We start from the raw sequence: 25,122 nt of genomic DNA, 5'->3' as shown, positions 1-25,122 counted from the left end.
ATCCTCAACCGGCCAAGGAGCAATGCACATGGCGTGGCAGACCTCTCCTGTCTCTCCCACTGCTCCCACAGCAGTGTATTTCAGTCAGTCTGCCTGTTCTGCTCCCCACTCTGTCTCTGGTGAATCCTCTCACCCCCCCATACCTCTGGCCTGTACCCCAGTTCTTATATGCATAAATAAATCAATCTTAAAATAAATAAAGTAAACAGGGTTGACCCACGTATACTCTCTATCCTGCAGGGCTGCCGCCCTGCTCAGCCCTCCTCCCATAGCTTGGAAGGACTCCAGACACAGGGAGGCTGCTTAAGCCTGCCACTCCACCCTCTACCCTGCACTGCAATTTCAGCAGTTGCCACTTCCTTTATCCACTTTGGGCTTCAAGAAAATCTAAAAAGGCTCATGTTGGAAACGTGTTGGGGAGGCCATCCTAGAGAAATTCCCTTAAAGTACAAGGCCCTTTGGCCAGCACAAGCCTGAAGCATTTTTTTCCCCTTTTTCCTGGCTGGCAGTTATTTTGCTCCAGTGTTGCTCAGGCCAACTTCAGTGATAAGTCCTAGCACTTATTCCCACAGGCTTGGGTTCAGAATCCAATAACACCAGCCTCTCTGTGGAGCTACACTGGTAGACCTATATGTCCCATCATTCCCTACCACCAAGGTACTCTTACCTTGCAGGTAATCTGAGAGGTTAAAGAATTATCCAGAGGTCAAATCTCATGCAGCAAGGAACTGGGAGGACCATCAGCCAGCACTCAGCAAATATTTATGGATTTAAGGCTGGGGTGCACTAGCTGATCATACAAAAAAACAGCTTCTTCACTACCATACTCTGATGAATTTGAGTCTATGAGACCAAAGTCCCCAAATGTCTGATATACTGGGGCTATACATGGTTAAGGGGAGAGGTTCTCCTTCAATGCACACCAACAGTCCCAACTCAGCCTGAGTAATATCGCTGCCTGTACCATCTCTTCCCTGTTCACTCTCAGAACCTGCCTGCATCACACCATTTATTTTACAAAAGTTCACTGAATATCATACCCATGCATCATGCCAGTTCAGAGGATGCCACCTCCTGCCTTTGAGGAAGATCCAGATAAATTTCTCTAGAAAAAAAAAAGAAAAGCAAGCCCACATGGAACAATAGGAAGTAGACCTAACCAGTGTATTCATTGGATGAATTAACATTTGCTACTATGTCCCACAGGCTTGTCCCTGTGCTAGGCACTGGAGGAAGATGATGGAGGCAAAATCCCTGTCTTTAAGAAGCTGACTTTGGAGTCTGGTCAAGGACTCAGCAGTAATTGGAAACAAATAGGCACACGGTAGGGGGGGGGGCCATCACACAAGTCCAGGACTGGATGGAGTGGCTCCCAGAGTCAGCAGGTGCCACGGCTAGAACACCTAAACAGACTCGACCCTGAGCAGGAGGCCATTTCTCCAGGGTTGCTTAGCGGCATTAGCTTGTAAGGTTAAACATTCCACATTAGGTGTTGTTCAGTCCACACAAGGAAACAACCCAAAAGAAGGTAGAAAGGAGAAGGGGAAGATTTCTTGTGAATTGCAGTCAGAGACAACCCATTTTTCTGTGTGCACTGTGGACCAAAATTCTCATTTAGGACCAAATTAGAAAGGACCAAATGCTCATTAAGTCTCTGAGTATGGGTTGTTAAAACATCTCTCACACCCCCACTAAATAACATTGTCTCCAAAATGGCAACCATCAAACAGATCCACTGCATTTGCTTTTGTTATCTGGATGATAAGTTAACAGGAACACATATTGAGAATGAAAAGGTTTGCTTTAAAATATCTTTTTGGTCTGATTACCTTTTACTCCCATTACTGCCCCCAAAACAATTCCTGGTGGTAACCTGCGGGCACCATTATTACCCTTCCCACCATTATTACCTTCCCCACGAGAAACTGAACCCTAAGAAACAGCATTCTGGTTTCGGTTCTTTAAGGAACAGCCAGTATAAAACCATGAAATATTCACTCCTGAGAACTATCCCATGTTCTGAGATGATGTCCTTCCTAAGTATTTGGTGTCAGATGAATCTTTTTCTTGTGACATGATGGCAGTAGTGAGACTGTTGCTATCAGCCCCTCATCTACCCCCGCATCCTCCCTACTTCCTGGCCACCCCCATAGTTGGGTCTTAAGTGTCTCCTTGGCAGGTTTCCCACTTGGGAACCTCTCCTCTTCCTCTCCCTCAGCCAGATGCTGGTGCCCTTGCCAAGTACAACTCTGGTCTTCTCCCTCCCCTACTCAGGAACCTCCCAGGAATCCCTACTTCCTCAGTCAGGATTCAGGGCTTTCCACATTTAGTGTAATCCAGTTTATTTCCCATTATTGACCTAGCACAGCGGTGCCACCCTACATTTAAATTGGCATTCCCAAGTTATTAGGGTTTCTTCCTTCTTTCCAGTTTCCCAACACCTCTGCCCCTTGAAGTCCTATCCATCCCTCTAATTCATGTCTTTCCTTCATTCAGAAAATTATCTTGAGCATATCTATGAACTGACCATAGAGGTGCTAGGCCTCACAGGGCTCTCAGCAGTCCAGCAGGGGAGAGAACTGAATGTGGAACCACAAGAGATGTTACAAAGGGGGAGGGCCCCAGCACCTTCCTGCGGGGGCTAGCTAGTCTGGGGTGGGGAGAGATCAGGGAAGACCTCTTAGATGCTACCAGTGTAGACATCCCTCTCTACCCACAGTTGGGCTTTTCCCAACTCCCCTTTAACTGCTGGGATCCCCTGCTGCTCTTCTCCAGAGGCAAGTGCTTTTCTTGATCCCGTTAGACTGTCACATGCAATCTCAGAGCCAGGAAGTACTGTAAAAATATTTGTTGACAATTAAGCCCATCATTGATTTAATTAGATCAATTGAATATTTGTTGGCAATTAAATCTTGACACTAAATCCCAGATTAGTTACCGTTTAAACCATCCGTGGTGATTACAGTTTGGTTTGATTGCTCCCTGGCTTCAGTGTCGTCATCTGAGTGGGTGGCCTTGTCATTAGTGTAATTAGCACCCTAGCTCATAGGAAACTGAAGGTCATACCCCAAACTATAATTAGAGGTTATCTAGCAGGGTTGGGACTACAAGACAGGTGTCCATGTTATGCTTTTTGTGCGTCTATAAAATTTTGAATTTCTCACAGCAAACTTACGCCGTCTTCATAATTAGAAAATCTAAATGTTTTTAGTACATTAAACAAACCAAAGAAAATATTTCCTATTCTCACTCCACTTTTTACCTTCTATGAGAGGGACATACATTTAAAGAAAAAAATAGTTATTTGAACAAAACCTCTGACTACCCAGACCCGCGGAGCTGGATGAGTAGGAAGGACTGAACAGAGTTCAGTTTGCCCATGTAAGAGGCAAAGGTGAAATCTAAGTGCTTTGAAGCCTAAGAAAAAGACTCTTCTTCAGGGTCTCTGCTGGCATAAGATAAACAGCCCAGGCATCATTACTATATTATGTATCCTGAAATCAGAGGAAGATGGGGAGCTGGATGAGACCCAGGCACTGAGCTTTGCCTCCCCCACAATTGTGCATTAGGTTTTCCTGATGTGGGGGTTGACGGGGGAGAACTCCTCTTCTGTAAGGTCAGCCTGACCTGGACTCCCTGGAAAGAATGAACACTCCCATCGCTGTACCCTCATCTGTCTGGATGACTGGGTGCAAGGCCAGCCCTCCCCCAAAGCATGCAGAAGGCTCCCGCACTCCCACACCCGCTAAGACCTCAGGCTAAGGACAAGCAGTGAGCCTTCCCTGATTTCTTTTTTTTTTTTTTTTTTAAGATTTATTTATTTATGCATACAAGAGCTGGGTACAGACCAGAGATGAGGGGGTGAGAGGATCCACCAGAGACAGAGTGGGGAACAGAACAGGCAGACTGAGTGAAATACACTGCTGAGGGGAGCAGCAGGCAAGACAGGAGAGGTCTGCCTCGCCATGTGGGTTTCTCCCTGACCGGCCGGGGATCGAACTCGTGCTGCAGAGGCTGCGGATTGCTTCATAGTGCAGTGCTTAACCCCTTGTGCCACCAGGGAAGCCCTTTCCCTGATTTCTTATAGTGAAATCTCTTGGCTGGCATTCACCCTGGAGATAACTCCCCAATGTAGCAGCCATGAGAGTCGAGTTGGTATGGAGGTGAGAGTTGTGCAAAGAGGACTCTTTTTTTTTTTTAAATAATAAATTTTATTTTTATATTCCCCATACAATTGCAACCCCCCATTCTGACCCCAATCCCTCCCCTCCCGCCCCCCATCCCCCAAAAAGTGTCTCTGGTTCATAGTTTTTTGTTGATTTTGATTTTCACTTTCTTATAGTTATTCATTTTCCTGGTCCCTTATTTAAGTTTTCTAGATTCCTGCTATGAGTGAGACCATCCGGTATTTTTCTTTTTCTTTCTGGCTTATTTCGCTGAGCATGATCCCTTCCAGCGCCATCCATGTTGCTGCAAATTGCATGTGTTTATCTTTTTTGAATGCTGAGTAATATTCCATGGTATATATGTACCACATCTTCTTGATCCAGTCATCTATTTTTGGGCATTTGGGCTGTTTCCAAAGCTTAGCTATTGTAAACAGTGCTGCTATAAACATAGGGGTGCAGGTGCTCTTTGGAATGGATGTTTCTGTGTCCTTTGGGTAAATACCTAGGAGTGGAATTGCTGGATCATATGGAAGCTCTATGTTTAGTAGGTCCAGAAATCTCCACACAGCTCTCCACAGTGGTTGGACCAGTTTGCACTCCCACCAACAGTGCAGAAGAGTTCCTTTTTCTCCACATCCTCGCCAACATTTGTTGTTGCTAGTTTTTTTAATATGTGCCATTCTCACTGGTGTAAGATGGTATCTCATTGTAGTTTTGATTTGCATTTCCCTGATTACAAGTGATGTTGAACATTTTTTCATATGCCTGTTGGCCATTTGCATTTCCTCTTCAGAGATGTTTCTTTTTAGCTCTTCTGCCCATTTTTTGACTGGATTATTTTCTTTGTTGTTGTTGAGTCTCATCAGCTCTTTGCAGATTTTTGTGATCAGTCCTTTATCATTAGTGTTGTGTGCAAAAATGTTCTTCCAGTTGGTGGGGTTTCTCTTTGTTTTTGTTATTGTCTCTTTTGCTGTGCAGAAGCTCAAAGAGAACTCTTGTCAGAGCTGTGGCCTTCAGTTGAGGGCTGTGTGTAGTCCAGAGTGACTTGGCAGGGAGGAAGCCAGAGGAATAACTTCTCAGACCCTCCATCCTGTTTCTAGATAAGTACTTACTGAATGTTAATAGCAGAAATAATTTGTTGTTTATCTGAAATTCAAGTTTAACTGGATGTTCTGTTTGATAAATCTGGTACAACCCTAAAAAGAGACCAACCTCCTCCCTGCAAACACACACACACTCAGCGTCCCTGGTGGTTGTGACATCCTGAGCATGGTAGGAGGCCCTTGAGCAGAGACAGGGTGCCTTTGTCTACCCCCAGTCACTAACCCACAAAATACCAGGCCAGTATCTCTCTCGCTTGCCTGTCTCACCACTCATGGTTAATGTGTTTGAATAAATAACAACCAGCATAGAATGTATGTTCTTAAAAGGTCATTGAGAAAGCTAAAAGCACAACTATATTTTTGGAAATACTGTGAGCCCAATGAAATCAAAACCACTCCAGGTCCTTTTCAGCAGGCAAGAATTTTGCTGGAAGTTCCAAATCATTCTACATTTGGTGACCTAAGCACGTGTTGATTTTATTACTCCAACACCTAGGGGTGGGACATTTGAGGCACAAGAATTATAAATGTGTCTCTTTCTGACTAATAGTAGCCTTTGAAAATAAACAGTCATGCATTGCTCAATAACAGGGATACCATCTGAGAAATATGCCATTAGGGAATTTTGTCTTTTTGCAAACATCTTTGTGGTTATGTGCACTAACCTAGATGGGGAGAGCCTACTACACACCTAGACTAGATGGTGGGGTTACAGGGCGACCATTGTATATGTGGTCTGTCACTGACTGGGACAAGTAATGCATGGCTGTAGCAGCCATGCATAGTCTTCTGACTGAGTTGATAGTGAGAAATGTGACCTCAGGCACCATCACCTCCCTACTATGTTGTTGAATTGGGTGTAAAGAACTTGGAATGAGCCACAATTGAAACAAAAAATTTTGATTTTGTTAATTACATTTCTTAAGTACCCTTTAGAAGGTGGTATATGAACAAATGAATGAACTTTTTTTTTTTTTTTAAGGTTTATTTATTTATTTATACAAGCACTGGGTACAGTCAGAAGCACGGGAGGGTGAGAGAATTCACCAGAGCCAGAGCAGGGAACAGAACAGGCAGAAGGACCGAAGTACACTGCTGAGGGGAGCAGCGGGCGGCAGGAAAGGTCTGCGCCATGTGGGACCCTCCTCCGGTGGCCGGGCAGTAGCCGGGGATCGAACCAGTGCTGCAGAGGCTGCGGGCAGCTTCACAGCCCAGCGCTCAACCGCTGCGCCACCAGGGGAGGCCCTGAATGAACTTGTGAATGAGAATATATGTCCAGACATGTGTGTGAAATAAATTTTGCTCACATTATCTGAGGACACTGGGGATGACCTGATTTTCTTTTTCCACGGCCTAATACATTGGGAACCTACTTGGAAAACTCCATTATTTAAAAAGGCTTTATAAACATCAGATGTTCTCTTTTGCAGCTATCGCTGAGGTGAAAGAAGAAACCAAGCCCAACCTACCATCTCCAGGGCCTCTCCCAAGAAGCCAGCAAGCTGACCACGCACTATTTCCCTCTCTTCACACCCGTGGGTACCAGGCTGACTTGCTGACCTCACCAGCTCAGCCCGGAGGACCATATCCAAGAAATGTAGCCCTCCCCAGGCCAACCTCTCCAGGGTCAAAACTTCTCCCGCCTCTCGCGTTTAATCACACGGTTGGCCATATAATACTTTCTGAACATAAAGATGTCAAGTTTAATTGCTCGATCAATATCCCTAATATGTACCAGGACATCGCAGTTATTTCTTGGTGGAAAGATGGGAAGGAATTACTTGGGGCGCATCACGCAGTTACTCAGTTTTATACAGACATTGAAGTTACCACAGTCATCGCTTCCTTCAGGTATGTGTTCTTTCTCCTGTTATGCTATTGCTAACTCAAAAGCCAAAGCCTTGAAAATAAAAAGCTGCTTTTGTTTTCTGTGTTAGCAGTATTAGTCCATACAAGGTGTAGATTAATAGCTGACAGTCTGTATTGGTGACTGTTTTTCAATGGATCTTGGCTCCGCTGGGACTGTTGGTTCTCACAAGCCTTGGGTTCTGGCAGGGGGGGGGCACTTTCCACCTCACCTGTCAAGTCCTCCTTTCCCAGTGAGCAGTGTTTATTATCAGGTCCAAGAGACACCTCACTAACCTGTTGGGTGTGGCACTTTTATTTTATTTTTTTATTTTATTTTTTTATTTTTTAAAGATTTATTTATTTATTTATTTATACAAGAACCAGGGTACAGACCAGATGTGCAGGAGGGTGAGAGGATTCACCAGAGACAGAGTGGGGAGCAGAGCAGGCAGACTGATGAAATACACTTCTGAGGGGAGCAGCGGGTGAAACAGGAGAGGTCTGCCATGCCATGTGGGACCCTAGCCGGCTGGCCGGGATTGAACCGGTGCTGCAGAGGCTGCAGACAGCTTCATAGCGTGGTGCTCAACTGCCTGCACCACCAGGGAGGCCCAGGTGTGGCACTTTTAAAACAAAGTAGCCCTCTACCCTCCCTATGTCTCTCCCCACTCCAGTACTCCCTGCTGCTATAAATGGTGGTGCAAATAAAGCCCTCCGGCAAACTGGGGTTGGGAAACAGAATCTAAAGTCAGGGGAAATGATACACACCTTCATTCATTTGGGTCACTGTCGCTGTATTCGCCTTTGTTTTGGTGAGGCCAAGCAGAATGAGTTAGGGGAGTGACAGAGGATTCAAACCAGAACATAGATCTGGGATGGTTCCTGTGCCCTATACTGAGCCATCGCCTTTCAGAGTATTGTAGACCCCAAGTGATTGCATATCTTGTTTCACTTACATTATATTATGAACATTTCCTTATATTATTAAAAATCCACAAAATATTTTAATGTTTGCAATATGCTAATAATGTGCTATTGTAAAAGAGAAACAAATATAGGAGAAGGCAAATGAAATTATAAGGAAAACATTAAAATTTATTTTCAAAATGCCAAAGCTTGGGGCATGTACAGAAGAAGAAAACTAATATCACACTTCCAATCTTTTGAACTGGACCCTTTTGGGTCCATTCTGGGCTAATAATTCACATTTCTTTCCTCTCTCGCTTGGATGGCTTGGATTAACAAATCATTGATGGAGACAAGCCATCTTTCATTAAGAGGTGTAGAAAACATTCAGTGCCTGCTAGTGGGTTGGAGTACTCCTAATTGATAGTTTGGTGATTAATATTGAAAATGTATACCATCATTTACCCTCCCCCACCCCCACGCCTTGTCCTCTCCACTCTCACCCTAGTTCTGGGTGTTACGGCTCAGGCTGTACCTCCTGATAGCTGCAACACCTCCTGGGTAGGACTTAAGTCACTGGACTTGGACATCCTTGTCACTCCAACCAGTCACCTGTCTCATCTGTACCTGATATCAGTTCAAAAGGATAGCACATCCATTTCTCTGAGCCTTTGATCAAGACCTTTTCCTGGAGTCTAAAGGAGAGTATAATTGTGGGACATGCTTACCTCTAAAGCCTGGTATAGAGTATAGAGAGCTCAGCTCAGCTGGAAATGCCCCCTTGTCAAGGAAAACATTGCAGGAAGACGAGGGAGACTTATTCTCCCCCACTATCAAAAGCTGACTCTCGTGTAGGCTGGAAGGCTGTGCAGACTTAGTTATTGGGTGATTTGTGGTGAAAGCAAAGTGCTCATTGTTTGCTTTCTGTTTAGTCTAGGGATTCCCAGGGCTCTTTAAATGCTGGCACAGGGCCCAGCAGCTGGCAGGACTTTACTTTCTTAGTAGATCTTCTTTATAAATATGTTAAGTGGTTAGTTTGGGTCCCCAAAATGCTGTACCCTTTAAGGCACTCCCCCACCCTCCATTCAGGTGAGATGCTTGTGTTTGTAGGGTCTGTAGGTGCTGTGTGCTGAGCCCCTGGCCCATAGCCTGCCCTGTGTGCCTCTGCCTGATGTGTATGGTTTGTTCATTATCCTGCAGCTTTTGGTGACCCCAAAAGTAGACCCAGACCTGAGAAATTAGCCAAATATCTAGAAAACAAGGACAGCATTTCTTTAGCCAAGGCATCAGCTGGAAAAATTATAATTCCCAGCCGATCCTTGATACTCTGACTTGTTTCACAGATCAAAGACTTCCTTTCAGCTCAGAGTTTACATAAAGCCCCCTGCATTCCAGCTATCTGTTATCCATGGTGTCCCATCGCACCAGTTACTGATGGAGGACAAGAATAGAAAGACTGGAAAGGAGGTGCCCCAAGACCAGAACCTGACTCACACAAGGAGGTGGGGATAGAGGCAAGTAACTTGACCATTAGCCCAGCTGTAGAGGTCAGGACCCTTAGGCACCAGTGCCTTATCACAAGGCATAAGACCCAAGCAGGAGCAGGCTGCTGTAGGGAGTGGAGCACAGGCCTGAGGGTAAAGATATGGAGATTGGACCCATTCTGGAATCTCTGGTCCCTTTCTAGTTTTGCCTAGTTATCCAAAATCAGCGACAAAACAGGCCACTCCACGGAGGAATGAGCCCCTCCCAAAGAGAAAAGGACTCTATCAGTGCAGTATCTGCACTGGCTTGGGGCAGCACTCCCACTGCCCACCTGTGACTATGCAAGTGCTTCCTTTCACCAACTCTCTCCCTCTGCAGGGCAGCAGCCTCCCTGCCTGCCTGTGACCTGTACCATGCCGGGACTTCTCCTCACTGAGCTCCCTCAATGGAGGCAGCTCTCCTCAAGGCCGCCCGCCTGCAACCAATCATGCCTCTCTCAGCAAACCTGTCCCTTTCAGGGCAGCTCTTCCTGCCTGCTGGTGTCTATGCAAGTGTCCTTTATTCTTCTGTCCCTTTCTCTAATAACCTGCTCTTTAAATATGACTAATGTCTCTGTCTCGTGGAGAAACTCTCCTGGGAAAACTCGCCGCATGTCGTTGAAACGGGAGCTCTGGTGAATCCTTTCCCAGAGTGAACCCACGGACCCCGCACTCCAAACCCACTGACTCTAAAAATGACAACATAACTGTGGCAGGACACTTACCAGTGGGTCTTTGTATTTCTTTCTTTCTTTTTTTTTTAAAAAAGATTTATTTATTTATTTATACAAGCACTGGGTACAGTCAGAAGCGCAGGATTGTGAGAGAATTCACCAGAGCCAGAGCGGGGAGCAGAACAGGCAGAAGGACCGAGGTACACTGCTGAGGTTAGCAGTGGGCGCAGCAGGAGAGGTCTGCGCGCCATGTGGGACCCTCGCTGGTGGCCGGGGATCGAACCAGCGCTGCAGAGGCTGCGGGTAAGCTTCGCAGCCCGGCACTCAACCGCTGCGCTACCAGGGGAGGCCCAAGGGTCTCTGTATTTCTTTAAAGAACTTTTTAACATCCCTTTTTTTTGTGTGGTACAAAATATATAACTTAAAGTTTACCATTTTAGCCCTTTTTGAATCTACAGTTTAGTGGCATTAACTACATTCATATTGCTGTGTAGCCATCACCACCTGCCATCTGCAGGACTTTCTCATCACCCCATACTGAACCTATACCCATTAAACATTAACTTCCCATTCCTCTTTACAACCAGTCCTTGTTAATCTCTACTTCTTGTTTTTATGGATTCGATCACTCGTAAGCAGAATTGTCCAATACTATTCTTTTTTTATTTCTTTTAAGAAGACTCTAGTGCTTAACGGATACTCGCATACCATTCTGAATAGACCAGTGCAGTAGTCATGGGCCTGAGGGCCAGAGCTATGCTGTGTCTCTTTGTAGCTGACCTGGGGCTAACCCCACCCAAGCCGCCCTGGGAGGATGGACTTATGCAACTTTTGGCCTGTGAACTCTGTCCAGGGGACTCCTATCTAGACACCACGACTGAATTGGTATGGTTTCTTTGATCCTCCCTGGTTCAGATGTTTGTATTTGACCAAAATGAGATTGTTAATTCCTTTTTTCTTTTTTAAAGCAGGGTGCACAAAATAAAATATTCCAACTGCGCAAAATCTCTCTCCCTTTCCAATACCCAGCTCTTACCAATAGGGACCTGGGGTTACACATTTCTTGGATATCTTTCCAGAGATATTTAATCCCATATGAGGGACACGCACATGTGTGTGTGTTTGTGTGTGTGAAAGAGTGTGTGTGATATGTTAAGTGTGATTTGTTAAAAGTGTGATATGTTAGGTGTGTTACATACTTGGTTAAATCAGTGCCTAAGGTTCACATCACTGTGACTATCTAAATGCTATTTCCAGCGGAATCATAAAGTACACTGTAATTATATTTTGCTTCTTTATACCTTTTTGATTTTCCTGAATTTCATAGTTTCCTTGCTCTGCTTCATTTTTAAAGTTTCACTCAGTCTTCCCTAAAATCTGATGGTCTGCAATTTCCTTGCTGATCGGTTTAAAGCACCTCTGGACTTTTTGTGTGGTCTGACTGCAGCCGAAGGTGTGCTGCTAACCAGTTATTTGTGCCTGACCACTGCTCAGCACCACTGCTGAGCACCCAGTGTGCTTTGTATCTTGGCATCCCTCCTGTGCCTGTGCATCCCTCTCTGGTCTTCACTTTTTTTTCTACAACAAGCATGCCAGCGTCCAGGCCTTGAGCCAGAGCCAGGTCTTCAAAGGCTCTGTCCTTAGCTTGTCAGATCTCGTCTACTCTGCAGAATCCCTGGGCCTTGCTACAAGAAAATGATGCCTCTTCTACAGTGAAGTTGGGGAATATATAGAAAGAATGCCTCTAAAGTAGCCTTGGTTTTCCTTGGAACTGCAAAGAAGGTCAGCTGTGCATATTTTTCAGGAGTTCCTGAATACCACCAGTTAGAGGCAAGATGGGCAGGGCACCATCCTAGACATGTGTTTCTGTTCCTTGTTCTTTAGCCCCTTCCTGTTACAATGGCAAAGGGAGATAGGGAAAAGTTAGGTAGTCCCTTATATGGAGACTTTTTTTAAAATTGAAGTTCCATTGGTTTACATGATTGTTAGTATTTTGGAAGCACAGGATCTCCCTCTTCAGGGGTGGTTACATAGCACCTAACCCAACAAAGTACCCATAGTCCTCTACATTATACATTGTGCTCTCTCCCCACCCTGTTCTCTTCTCTTCCTCTCCTCTCCCTCTCTGGATATCTCAGTTCTATGATCAGTTTTCAAGAGTTGGTTTAAAAGTCTGACTTTTTCTGACCCTTTGGTCAGACATATAAGTGAAACCATTGATATTTATCTTTCTCCTTCTGGTTTATTTACTTAGTGTAATCCCTTCCAACTCCATCTATGTTGCCACAAATGACACAAGTTTATCTTTTTTGATCACTGAGTAGTATTCCATTGTGTGTGTGTGTGTGTGTGTGTGTGTATATATATATATATATATATATATATATATACCCCATCTTCTTGATGTACTTATCTGTTTTCAGGCCCTTAGGATGTTTTCATAGCTTGGCTGTTTAAATAGTGCTGCAATAAACATAGGAGTCAAGTTTCCTCTCAAATTAGTGTTTTTGTATTCTTTGAGTCTATTCCTAAAGGTAGAATTTTGGGGTTTCATGGCAGACCCATGTTTAATCTTTTGGAAAACTACTTGGAGACATTTGTTCTCCGAGGTCTCTTTCCATCTTGTCCTGGTGACCTCAAGCATTGTGACTTTTAACTCCTGACCTAAAGATAGAGGTATCTGGCCTTTCCTTGGCCCCTGGGCCCTCCCCTCTCCAACATCCATTTACCTCTTAGGTACATTCCACAATTATACCATTCCTACACAGGAATGCGAATAAAGGAATGCATGTTCCAACTCATGGGATGTAGCTCAGATAGGCACTTGCTGTGGCTTGGGAACAATAAGGGAGGTGACATTAACCCAAACAACACACCCTAGTTCTGATCTATACAGTTCCTGATATATACTTTAGTTACTGTTTATCACAGGCTAATAGGGATCTGAAAATTGGTATTGTTGGGGAGAAGTTGTATTTAAAATATTCAGTGTTTGTTCTGAAAACTATATGTTCAACCTAAAAGAAATATGACTCTTTGGGCCTGGGGGCCCTCACTACCCTACATGTGAACCACCGGTGTTAAACGCCCCCTCCCCCCCCAGGAGCTACCATCGCCTGGGGGCACACCACTAGGCCAGGCCCCTTCTGACCTTGTTAGCTTCCTGGCAAGGAAGACTTAAACCTCAGCCCTTTCCAGGTTGAGAGAGGGGCCTATTATGCCTTGGGACAAATTAGTTGTGTCAGGGGAGCAAGGTGCTAGGAAGGGAGGTGGAGCCTTCCATTTTTCACTCTTCATTTTCCTCTAGCTATGGTCTCTTTTGCTGTGTCTGATGAGCATAGGAAACCCAGTGCCTTTGCACCAATAAAGGTATCCTCTGTTGGAGAACATCTGAGAGCATTTCAAAGTGCCCCTCTTCTCACCCCTTCCCTGCAAGGCCCCACCTGGGCATGACGGACAGGCGCAAGGAAGAATTCTCAACCTCTCAGAGCCAAGGCCACCTTTTTAATATCAAAGAAGGAGATTTATAATAAAGTCATGTGAATGTGACCATGGAAATGCTGGGCCTGATTGTACCAGGAAAGACAATAGGTTGTGCAGGGACTTGCACCCTGGTGTACCCCTTTGTATATGGCAGCTGCCAATGGAGCAGTGCAGTCAATGACCCACTGAGTCATGAAGAAATGCCAAGCAGGCTGTTCATTTTCATGGTAGCTGCAGTCCTGAGAATTCCATGGAAATTAAAACCAGGCAGGGCCTCCCTGGTGGCTCAGGTGGTTGAGCGCCACACTGTGAAGCTGTCTGCAGCCTCTGCAGCGCGGGTTCGATTCCTGGCTGACCAGGGAGATTCCCACATGGTGTGGCAGACCTCTCCTGTCTCATCCGCTGCTCCCTTCAGCAGTGTATTTCAGTCAGTTTGCCTGTTGTGTTCCCCACTGTCTCTGGTGAATCCTCTCACCCTCCCACACATCTGGCCTATACCCCGGTTCTTGCAAAAAAAAAATAAATAAAATCTTAAAAAAAAAAAAAAAGAAATTAAAACCAGGCAAAATATACTGTGTGTGTATGTAAAATGGAATTGGGGTCTAAGCTCAGAAGGTCATTTGGGATGTGAAATAGTTGCCCCAACCCCTAAAAGCGATGTTTATTATGATCACTTGAAACAACTCCACAGATTTGCAAAATGCCTTGAGGGAACAGTACCCCAATAGAGAGTCCCCTGGAATAAAGTCTACTGTAGAAATCAAGACAAGTGATAGCATATGCATCAGGGTTCTTCAGAGAAACAGAACCATTATTGATATGTCTATATTGATCTATAAATAAAGAGTAGAGAAAGAGAGAATTTATTTTGAGGAATTGGTGAATGTGATTGTGAGAGCTGGCAAATCTGAAATCTGGAGGTTGTCAGCTGGAGTGCAAAGGAAGAGTTGATGTTGCAGTCTTGAGTTCCAAGGTAGTTTGGAGGCAGAATTTCCTCTTCCTTGGAGGATCTTAGCCTTTGCTTGGAAGGCCTGCAACTAATTGGACGAGGCCCACCCATGTTCTAGAGGGTAAGATGCTTTACTCAGAGTCTGCCTGTTCAAATGTTAGTCACTTCTGAAAAATACCTTCATAGAACGTCTGGTATGTTTAACCAAATATCTGGATACCAAGCCCTTGCTATCTTGACATATAAGATTAAAAATTACAGCCTGACAAAGAAGTTGAAGAATGTTTTGTTCCTACGTAAGGACCTTGCAGGTAGTCACTATAAACATCTTTTTGTGTTTTCTCTGAAGCATAACCAGCGTGCAGCGTTCAGACAATGGGTCATATATCTGTAAGATGAAAATAAACGATGAAGAAATTGTATCTGATCCCATCTACATCGAAGTGCAAGGTAAGTCCATAGGCCACAATGTGTCTGGGCACCATTGGACTGTTTGTTTGGAGCCTGTATCAATTTCTTTGTGTATAACACTTTCGATTTCAGCATCCCCATCTTAAACTGTATGCAAACTTTGCAAATCCATAAACACTGAAAGTTTACAAGGCAGTTTTCTTTTTAGACTTCAGGTAGTAATGAAATAATTTCAATTCTCAGAGTATTAACTCTCTTCTGGGCATAAGAACTTCCTTGTTCTCAGGTTACTTATAATTACCAAAAAAAAAAAAAAGCTGGACTTTTTTCTAGGAAGCAGTTCTCAGAGCTGGCACCAGGTAGCACTCACTTGGTCAGGTGGCGATTAGCTTATTATTCAGCAGTAAAACCAGGGAGGCAGTACAGTTTTCCTCCACTGGCTCAGCAACTCGGTGTGGGGTGCCTTTTTCGGCCCTAGGGTTGGTCAGGTGTGTGGTTCTGTGCAAGCCCATGAGGTGACGAGAGGTAGGCTCAATGGGATGAGAAGTGGGGCCTCCAGTGAGGAGACGGCAGTTTCTGTTCTTGAGGAACTTGAACATGAGTGGGGAATATGAGCTAATGTACAGGGGAGCCAGGCCAGATGAACCAAGGTCTGGAAAATGATGCTCTGGACCTGGGTTTGCAAAGGCAGGGCTTGCCTAGAAAGGCTTCCAAGAGGGGGGACTTTATTCTCACCTCAAGCTGGGGCACCTGCATCCCTGTCATTTCTTTTCTACTTTCTCATCTCAGACTTGAAATCAAGCGATAAACTTTTCAGTGAAGTTCAACCAGAAGCACATCCCACTGAAAGATTCCTCATCTATAAACCAGAACCTGATACCCACAAATACTGATACCCACTAACACTTCTTGGGGAGAAGGGCCTGAGGGAGGGTGACCCCTCAGAGGAGTCTCCATCAGAGCTTGCTCTAGGCCCATTCCAGCTTGCACAGCTAGGGTCTCTGGGTTTGTCAGCATTGCCAGAGGATGGGGGTGGGTTCCTATTTTCACTGCTAATCTATAAAAAAATATTTAGAGAGACATTTTACTTGTCAGAATTCCAGAAAAATGTGGGAATATTTTAGGTTCAAATGGAATTATTCAAAACTTTGAAACAGAAAAAAAGAATTCTTTTTTTTTTTTTTTTTTTTTTTTTTTTATAGAGGCATGTTTTATTTATTTATTATTTGTTTGTTTGTTTTGTTTATACATGCACTGGGCACAGTCAGAAGCGCGGGAGGGTGAGAGAATTCACCAGAGCCAGAGCGGGGAGCAGAGCAGGCAGAAGGACTGAAGTACACTGCTGAGGGGAGCAGCGGGCGGCAGGAGAGGTCTGCGCGCCATGTGGGACCCTCCTCCGGTGGCCGGGGAGCAGCCGGGGATTGAACCGGCGCTGCAGAGGCTGCGGGCAGCTTCGCAACCCAGCGCTCAACCGCTGCGCCACCGGGGAGGCCCCAGAAAAAAAGAATTCTATTTTAATACTCCCACATCATTCTGCTGGGACCAGATGTGTGAGTTTCCAATCCCAAAAGAACGCAGTTTAAATAACAGAGGACAATTAGGTTGACCTGTTAAAATTTGGGTACATGCGCCAAATAAGTACTGACTGACGTTCTCTGAGGTATTTGGAAAGTTCCCTTCCTTATGGCTCTGATTTTAGGAATGTAACTGTGAAACTATGTTACTATGCCTGTACTGTTTTCATGAGAATGTGCTTTGAAGATATTCAAGCCCTACATAAGTATCAAGACTTTAAAATTCATTATCATCCACCTCAAATCTCACACATAACAGGCTGTCCTCAATAAAAGGGCAGATCTATTCTGTGGCATCGTTTTTACTCTGTTTATTTGATGAGGAATACAGAAAACCTGTCAACACATCCCAAGGGTTTGAGCAATACCTGATTTCAGAACTGCCAGGCCTCCCTTCTGGTAAAACCAGTTCTGATAAAACCACCCCTTTGAGAGAGTGTCCTAGAAAGCCAGCTGGAACTAGACAAGTCAGAGTAAGCCTCTGATTTCTTTCTTACCCAGCTTTAAGGAGGTGAGAACAGCATTTCAGACCCGAGGTGGTATCGAAGCAATTTCCTACTACCAAGTTCCAGTTCACTTTCCATTCTACTTAGGGCTTTACCTTTGCTTGTGGGTCTGAAACATTCTTTCACTTAACTCTTTCTCTGCAGGACTTCCTCATTTTACCAGGCAGCCTGAGAGCATGAATGTCACCAGAAACACAGCCTTTAACCTCACCTGTCAGGCTGTGGGTCCGCCTGAACCTGTCAATATTTTCTGGGTGCAGAACAGCAGTCGTGTCAACGAACAGCCTGAAAAATCTCCCTCTGTTCTAACTGTTTCTGGTGAGTCTCATTTGTGTGCTGATTTATTGTTTTCTTTCTAATAGAGAAAGGGATTCAAAGTTGGCACCAGCATCAGGGAGTGTAGGAGGATGACAACACAGGTGTAGTGGTGGGGGTTAGAGCCAGGTAGAGGGATGCCAGGTCGGACTCTCAGGTGAGAGGTCACAGGCTGGGCTGTGGAAGTCAGGGGGGGGTCTCTGTTCAAATTGGGCAAGTAGCCAGAAATCCTGGGGCCCATCAATGGGAACTCGCTCACAAGTCCCATTACAGCTGTGACCTGCTGGGCTGACTCCTCTTAAACTTCGGGAACCATTGAGGTGAAGACCTCAATGAGGTTTGACAGTAAGGAAAATGCATTGGTCACAGGGCTGTGGTGGGAAGACTGAGTCATTGTGGGATTGTGGCTGCGTGGCCAGCCAGTGGTCATCTTGATTCCAACCCAGTAGGAGTGCCTGGCTCCTCTTCAACCCTCCCCTGGCTGTGTACTTAGAGACAACACTATTGAAGTTTCCTGGGCTGCTGAAGCCAATTGGCTCCTCTTTGGCTCCTCTCCTTGTGATTTTTAGCAATAAACATCTGGCAAGATCACCCGCCCCCTAATCCTTCCTTTCTTCGTGCATCCAGCAAATGGTTTGCAAGGGACTGCTGTATGTCAACATCTGTTCTAAGCTTTGAGAGCACAAGGAATACTGTCTTCCCTGCTTTCTTCCCACCTAATTTCTCCTTCTCTGCCGTTATAGGAGTTCTGGATGTGGGGCTACTATAAGGCTCAGCCTTGAACTCACTTATTTTTATTCTGAGACCCACTCCCCACCCTTCCCCCTGCTGAGAGCACCTCTGGGCTTCATAGCTTGTCTGTGTGAAGATGACCTCAAACTTGGTGTCTCCAGCTCACACCTCTCTCCTGAGTTTGAGGCTCATGTATACAATCACCTCGGAGGCATTTCTATTTGCTGGCTACTTAGGCATCTTAAAATGAAATTCTTGCTTTTCTCCTAGTTTTGCTCCACCCTAGAATTCCCCATCTTAGTAAATATGGACCCTTCCTTTTTCTCATTTTTTCATGTTGATTGCATCAGCAAGTTCTGTCAGTTCTGCTCCTGCAGTCTATCTGAAATCCGTCTTTTCTCCCTCTGTGCTGCAGTGCCCTGGTGCCTGTCACTGGCAGCTCTTGTCAGTCTCGCTGCAGCAGCTTCCAACCTTGTCCTCGCTACTCCTTCCTCCTCTTATCACCTACGTGCTGGAAACCCTTCAGTGGCTCCTTTTGTCTTTGACCGTCACTAAGAGTCCTTTCTTCCCCTGCTTATAGGCCCTGCATGCCCTGATTCTTGCCCAACTCTCCATCCTAATCCCATTCTACTCTCTCCTCCCTGTGTATTAAGTACCATTCACACTGGCTGTCTGCCATTTCCTCAGACACATCGCCCTCCTTTCTACCTCAAGACCCTTGCACTCCTCCCTTTGGTGTCTGTCTGTAGTATTCTTCCAACTGTCCTTTGTCCCATGACATAATATCACTTCTTCCCAGAGACCTTCCTGGTCATTCCTAACTGTTTTATGTCCTCCCCACTCCTTGATTGACTTTAAGTCACATGTTCATGTAGACTGCCTGCATCGCACACATCATGGTCAGTAATAACCCTGTTTATTTGTTTAGTCTTGTCTGACTTCTTAGAGAATATATACTCAGTACAGACAAGGACTTTGTCTCTGCCAAGGCAGTGCCTGACTCACAGTCCTCACTAAAGATTTATGGCAAGAATGGATCAGCAAGTGAATGCCACTGGGAATTATCTCTACATCACTTTTCTGGCCCCTGACTTTAGGAGGAATATTTTGGTTTTCTCTGATTTCATCCGATTTTTCTTTGAGTTTCTCCAAGGAGTCAATCAATAATCAGTGACTTCTCTCTCAAAATCAATTTTAAAAATACACTGCAGCCTCTCTAGGATGGTTGCTCTGAAGTCTCATAAAGATTTTTTTCACTGCAATAAAACTGACATACAGTTAAATGCAGAGAACTTAAGTGCACAACTCAATGAGTTTTGATATATGTAGACACTGTGTAACCACGACTTTCATCAAGATAAAGAATATTGTTGGCTCCTCAGGAAGTTCCCTCATGCTTCTTTCTGCCAGTCACCACCTCTCGTAGATCACCCTGTTCTGTCATCATCATCCTAGGTTAGTTTTGCCAGTTTTTGAACTTAAAATAAATGGAAGCAGAAAGTATATATTCTTTTGTGTCATGCTTCTTTCAATCAATGTTTTTAAGATTCATCTTTGTTTAGTGTATCAGTAGTGCATAACTTGTTTTTGTTTTGTTATGTTTTTTGCTGATAGTACTCTATTATATGAATGTGCTACATTTTGTTGATCACTTTGTTTGGTGAACATTTGGGTTATTTATTCATGGCTGTTGGCTATTATGAGTAAGTTACCTATGAATATTTTGTGTGCAGGTTTTTTAAAGGTTGTATATTTTTATTTTATCTTGGATAAAAAGCTGGGAAAGGAATTGCTGAGTTAAGTGGTAGATGTATGTTAAACTTTTAAAGAAACCACCAAACTGTGCTCCAAAGTGGCTATACCTGCCATGTTACGTTCTGAGCAACAGTGGGTGAGAGTTCCAGTTGCTCCATCCACATTCTTGCCAATATTTATATGGTCAAGCTTTTGAATTTTAGGCATTTTAATGGATTTGAAATAGTATGAAATGGTTTTAATTTGCATTTCATTCCCCCCAGGTCTGCTTTTAGATTGGATGTAGAAAGGATTTGTAGTGTCTTTTCAAGTGCTTATTGACATATATCCTGTTTTGGTGATCACAATTCAGATTTTTTGCCTATTTCCATCTAAATCTTAGAATAGCTTGGAAATTTTACCAAAAAGTCTGCTATGCTTTTGTTTGCAATTATGTTTCATTTATAGAACAATTTAGCGAGCAAGTCTATTTTAATGGAATTGAGACCAATCAATGGGTACATTCCCTCCATGTATTTTAATCTCTTAGCAATTTTTCATAATTTTCAAAGTGGTGTTGATATGTCCCTTGTTAAACTTATTTTTAAAGATTTTATGCTTTGATGGTGGTAAGTAGCATATTTAATTTTACTTCCGAGTTGTTTACTATTATTATATAGAACATAAGTGGATTTCTGTATGTTGATCTTATAATCCTACAACCTTGCTAAATCCACCTATTAACCTAATTATAATAAAGTAAAAATCAAAATCAACAAGCCACTATAAACCAGACACACTACGGGGTGGGGGGGTAGGGAGGAAAAAGTAGGATCAAAACAAGGGGGGTGGGAATTGTATGGGGACTATAACCAAGATGAAAATGCAAACATTGTGCAAAAATGAAAAATGATGTAAAAAAAAGTATAAAATAAATAAATAAATCCACCTATTAGTTCTAAGAGTGTTTGTTGTTGGTATAGATTCCTTGGATTTTCTATGTAGACAATAATGTCACCTGCAAATGAGAAAAGTTTGCTTTTAACCTTTCCAATTGTTATCCTTTTATCTCTGTTCCTTTCCTTATTTCACTGGTTAGGACTGTAGTACAGTCCTGAATAGAAGTGGTGCAAGTGGATATGTCTGTTTCCATCACCATAGGTTTTTTTGTAGACGCCCTTCATCAGATTGAAGAAGCTTCTTGTTTTCCCACTTGGCTGAAAATTTGACAGTTTGTTTTCTGAGATGATCATATGGTTTTTCTCCATTATTCTCTTACTATGGCAAAGTACATTGGCTTGACTTTCCAATACTAAAGCAATTTTGCATCCTGAAATAAACTCTAGTTCATCATGATAGTGCATTCACTTTACTGATATTTAGTTAATGATTTTTGCATTCATACTTATTCTGTTTCACCATATGTCTGGAATTTCACCAAGGATATTACAACGCAATTCTGTACTAATTACCCACAGTTAGTGCAGATCTCACAGCTTAAAAGGACAAAATCTGTCACAATACTACTCTCACTTCAGAGGCCAGCCACAAATCAAGGGCAGGAGGCCTGTGTCAAATGCACATTTTACTGATGGGCTATAAATATGAAGGTCCCCCCTTTCACTTCCATAGTTTGGGAGAATAACTCATAGAACTCAAGAAAAGGCTCTACTTAGGAATACATTGTATTACAAAGAATACTCACATTTCCATGCCCTCTTATCATGGAATTAGGGTGTGTTACTGTCCTGGTGCTCACAGAACAGGAAACAACTGAGATTCAGGGTCCATGGTTTTTAATGGGGTTTCATTGTCTGAATTATTGGCCATGAATTTGAGTACAACCCCCAGGCTTCTGTCCCCTCCCTAGAGGTCAGGAGGTCAGGTTACTATCCCAAGGCTCAAAGCCCCAACCTCTAATGAGATGATTGATCACTCTGGTAACCAGTCCCCATCCTGAAGTTATCTAGGGACCTATCATGAGTCACCTCCTTAGCACAACAAAGCCACTCCTGTCTCTCAAGAAATCAAAAGGGACAAAAGTCAGCCAAATTCCTTATTATACAATGTTCATGAGAGATATTGGTCTATAATTCTGTTTTTGTAGTGAGTTTTTGGTATCAAAAACTTATAAACTTTTAAACAATTAGGATTGGGAAGTGTTCCCACCTCCTCTGTTTTCTAAAAGAACTTAATAACGTTGTTACTTTGAAAAGACACCCATAAAGTTCCTGGAGTCTGTAACTTCTTGTGGTCTGGAGACTATATTCCCCCTGACACCTGAGCACTCCCAGGAATTTTATGTTTGGGGAGCTAAGTACTGAGGTCAATCTGACCTGAGATGCCTTTGGGGGAACTGTTCCCAAACTGCACATCACAAGCTGATGTAACATCAGGAGCATTTGCAGAAAGATGCCATTTTATCTTGACATTGATCCTGTTGTAGAGCAACCCCGGGAGTGGGGGTGGGGTCCACAAAGCCTGTGTAGGATTAGCTCAGGACATCATTTCCCCCTAACAATCCCAAAGTAACTTTTTGATCCCACCACTGAACAAACGTTAATAGAGCAGTAATTCAAAAGAAGCCCTTATTGTTGAGACTGCTTTGAGTAAACAGGAAGGTCATGCACTTTTTCCCTCCTGATACCAGTTTTTGTGTTTTTTTTTTTTTCTTCTGTGACGTAGAGATGTCTTTTAATAGACATGAGCAAAGAAGTAATTTGTTTTAAGGACATTATTCTGAGTCGACAAAACCAATCTCAAAGGTTGCATGCTATACGATTCCATTTATATGACATTCTCAAAATGACTAAATTATAATGATGGTGAACAGATGAGCCCTTGTTAGGGCTTAGGTTTAGGGTAGGATTTTCCTAAAAAGAGTAGCATGAGGGAGCTCCTTTTTGTAATGGAACAGTTCTGTGTTTGTCCCCACAAATCTGTATTTGTAAAAAAATTTCATAGAACTGACACTCCTCCCCATCTCAAAATAAAGTGAAAGAAAAAAAAAAACCTAGTGAAATATGAATACGATGTATATTACAGTTATATGTACCTATGTACCTTATACCTAAGTCATTTTCCTTGTATTATTGATCATTGTGTTGTGATTACATAAGATTTTATCACTAGGGGAAGCTGGGTGAAGGATGCCCAGGGCCTCTAAACTATTTCTTTTTCTTTTTTTTTTTAAAGATGTATTTATTTATGCATATGAGAACCGGGGTACAGGCCAGAGTTTCAGGGGGTAAGGATTCACCAGAGACAGAGCGGGGAATAGAACAGGCAGACTGACTGAAATACACTGCTGAGGGGAGCAGCGGGTGAGTCAGGAGAGGTCTGCTGCACCATGTGGGTCACCTCCCTGGCCAGGGATCGAACTTGTGCTGCAGTGGCTGCAGATAGCGTCACAGGTTATGCCTTAACCCCTTGCGCCACCAGGGAGGCCCCACCTCTAAACTATTTCTGCAACTACTTGTGAACTGGAAATTATTTCAGGACAAGTTATTGTAATTATTTTTAAATAAAGCACTTTGTCATGGGCAAAATCAAATTTCAATCCAAAAAGCAGAATTGCAAGAAGCATTGATGCTTGGTGTTTAATGAAGGAATGGTTAAGATCACTTGCTTTAACATATAGACTTCCCCATTTTGTGCCCCCAGGCAACTTCTTTATAAAAATAAGAATAATAACAGGGATAGATTGGAATAATAATACTTCAAAGGACATTTATAAGGATCCAGGAAAGTAGTGACTATAAAGCCCTCAGTACAAAGCAACCTATAGGAATGACTCAAGTGCTGTTACAATTTTTTTGTGTTATTTTTACATGCAATTAATACATTGTCTGTTTTGAGCTACCTTTCTATTAAAAGTATTGGGCTTATGCTGAGCTTTGTTTTATTTTTAAAAGGTGCTCATTTTATAGGCCAGAAGGAAAAAGAGAAATATTGTATGGCTTCACTTATAGCAGGAATATAGGGGAACCAAATAAGACATCAGTGTAAAAAATAATAACAGTACAAAACACAACAAAGCAAAAACAGACAATTATAAATCAGAGACATACTGCAGGGGAGGAGGAGGAGGGAGAGGGATCAGAGGGAGGGAGAGAGGAGCATAGGGGACTGAGGTGATGGTGCACGGGTGCATTGGTGAAGGAAACTCTATGGGGACTATACCTGAAGGGGTGGTGGGAAGAAAATATTGCATAAAAATGAAGAATGATGTAAAAAATTGAAAAATAATTAAAATTAAAAAAATAAAATAATTATTAAAAATAAAATTAAAAGTGTTCATTTTATATTTAAATCTACATTTAGAAAATAGCTAAGCTAGTTTTTGTTTTAGTTAATTGGATATATTTTTTAATATTCATTATAACAAAAATGGTACCAATAATAAAAATTTTAGTTCATATTTCTCATAGTATTTTGGTACAGATTACTTTGAACCTCATAACAAGTTGTGATATAGCTAGACAATAATATAGACATTATTGGTACCAATTATGCAGATTAAGAAAAAATGTGGAATGATTACGGGACCTACTTGCTTAAGCACTAGTCTCTAGATGGCAGCTGGAGCAATCCCCATAAATCACAAATTAGGTCATCTCCACCTTCTTCAAGTTCCCACCCATTCAGGGGGAAAAGCAAAAGCCCATCCACTTGGCTCTGTACCTCACCCCAAGTCTTTCCTGAGCCCATATCTCAAGAAGCAATCTCTAACCCCCATATTTAAAATTACAGCCTACTTCCCCGGCCTTCCTAGGCCATCTGCACGTCTTCTGGCTTTTTCCCTAGTACTAATCAGCTTCTGATAGAGCATGCAGTTTACTTATTAATTAAGGTTATTTGTTCTTGTCTACTTCCTTCCATGAGAATGTGAATTCTGTAAAACAAGATTTTTGTTTTTTTTCATGGATATATTTCCAAGAGCCTGGAAAAATGTCTGGCACATAGTAAGTACTCAGTAAATATTTGTTGAGTGAATGAATGAACTCAGGACAGAGAGTGAGTTCCAAGTTAATAAGCTCCTTCATTTATATAGGCTATTCTTCTATTTGTTGCCTCTTTGGGTAGGAAGACGGACACTGGACAAAAAAAAAATGAATAAGATTGTTTAATCCAAAACTCAAAGAATTGGTCTAACTGTGCTCCTAGAAGTTGCTTCTGAAGGTCCTTCCCTCAAG

The 25,122-nt window shown here is 43.1% G+C and overlaps 1 protein-coding gene and 1 long non-coding RNA gene across 2 annotated transcripts in view; one reads left to right on the top strand and one right to left on the bottom strand.

Annotated features, from left to right (window-relative positions):
- MERTK (MER proto-oncogene, tyrosine kinase) overlaps positions 1–25,122 on the top strand; it is a 97,176-nt gene that overhangs the window by 17,263 nt on the left and 54,791 nt on the right. The window contains exons 2-4 of the mRNA XM_037527823.2: positions 6,703–7,123; positions 15,005–15,105; positions 17,291–17,464. Of these exons, the coding sequence (XP_037383720.1) occupies positions 6,703–7,123; positions 15,005–15,105; positions 17,291–17,464 (696 nt within the window). The remainder of the gene's footprint in view (positions 1–6,702; positions 7,124–15,004; positions 15,106–17,290; positions 17,465–25,122) is intronic.
- Positions 1–25,122, bottom strand: part of LOC119259199 (uncharacterized) — a 37,750-nt gene that overhangs the window by 11,094 nt on the left and 1,534 nt on the right. Inside the window, exon 2 of the long non-coding RNA XR_005128410.2 lies at positions 1,041–1,105. This is a non-coding gene — a long non-coding RNA (uncharacterized LOC119259199). The remainder of the gene's footprint in view (positions 1–1,040; positions 1,106–25,122) is intronic.

This window comes from Talpa occidentalis, unplaced genomic scaffold (genome assembly GCF_014898055.3).
Source record: "Talpa occidentalis isolate TD23 unplaced genomic scaffold, MPIMG_talOcc4v2.1 talOcc4.5, whole genome shotgun sequence".
Lineage (NCBI taxonomy): Eukaryota > Metazoa > Chordata > Mammalia > Eulipotyphla > Talpidae > Talpa > Talpa occidentalis.
This window is presented reverse-complemented; position numbering and strand designations above follow the sequence as displayed.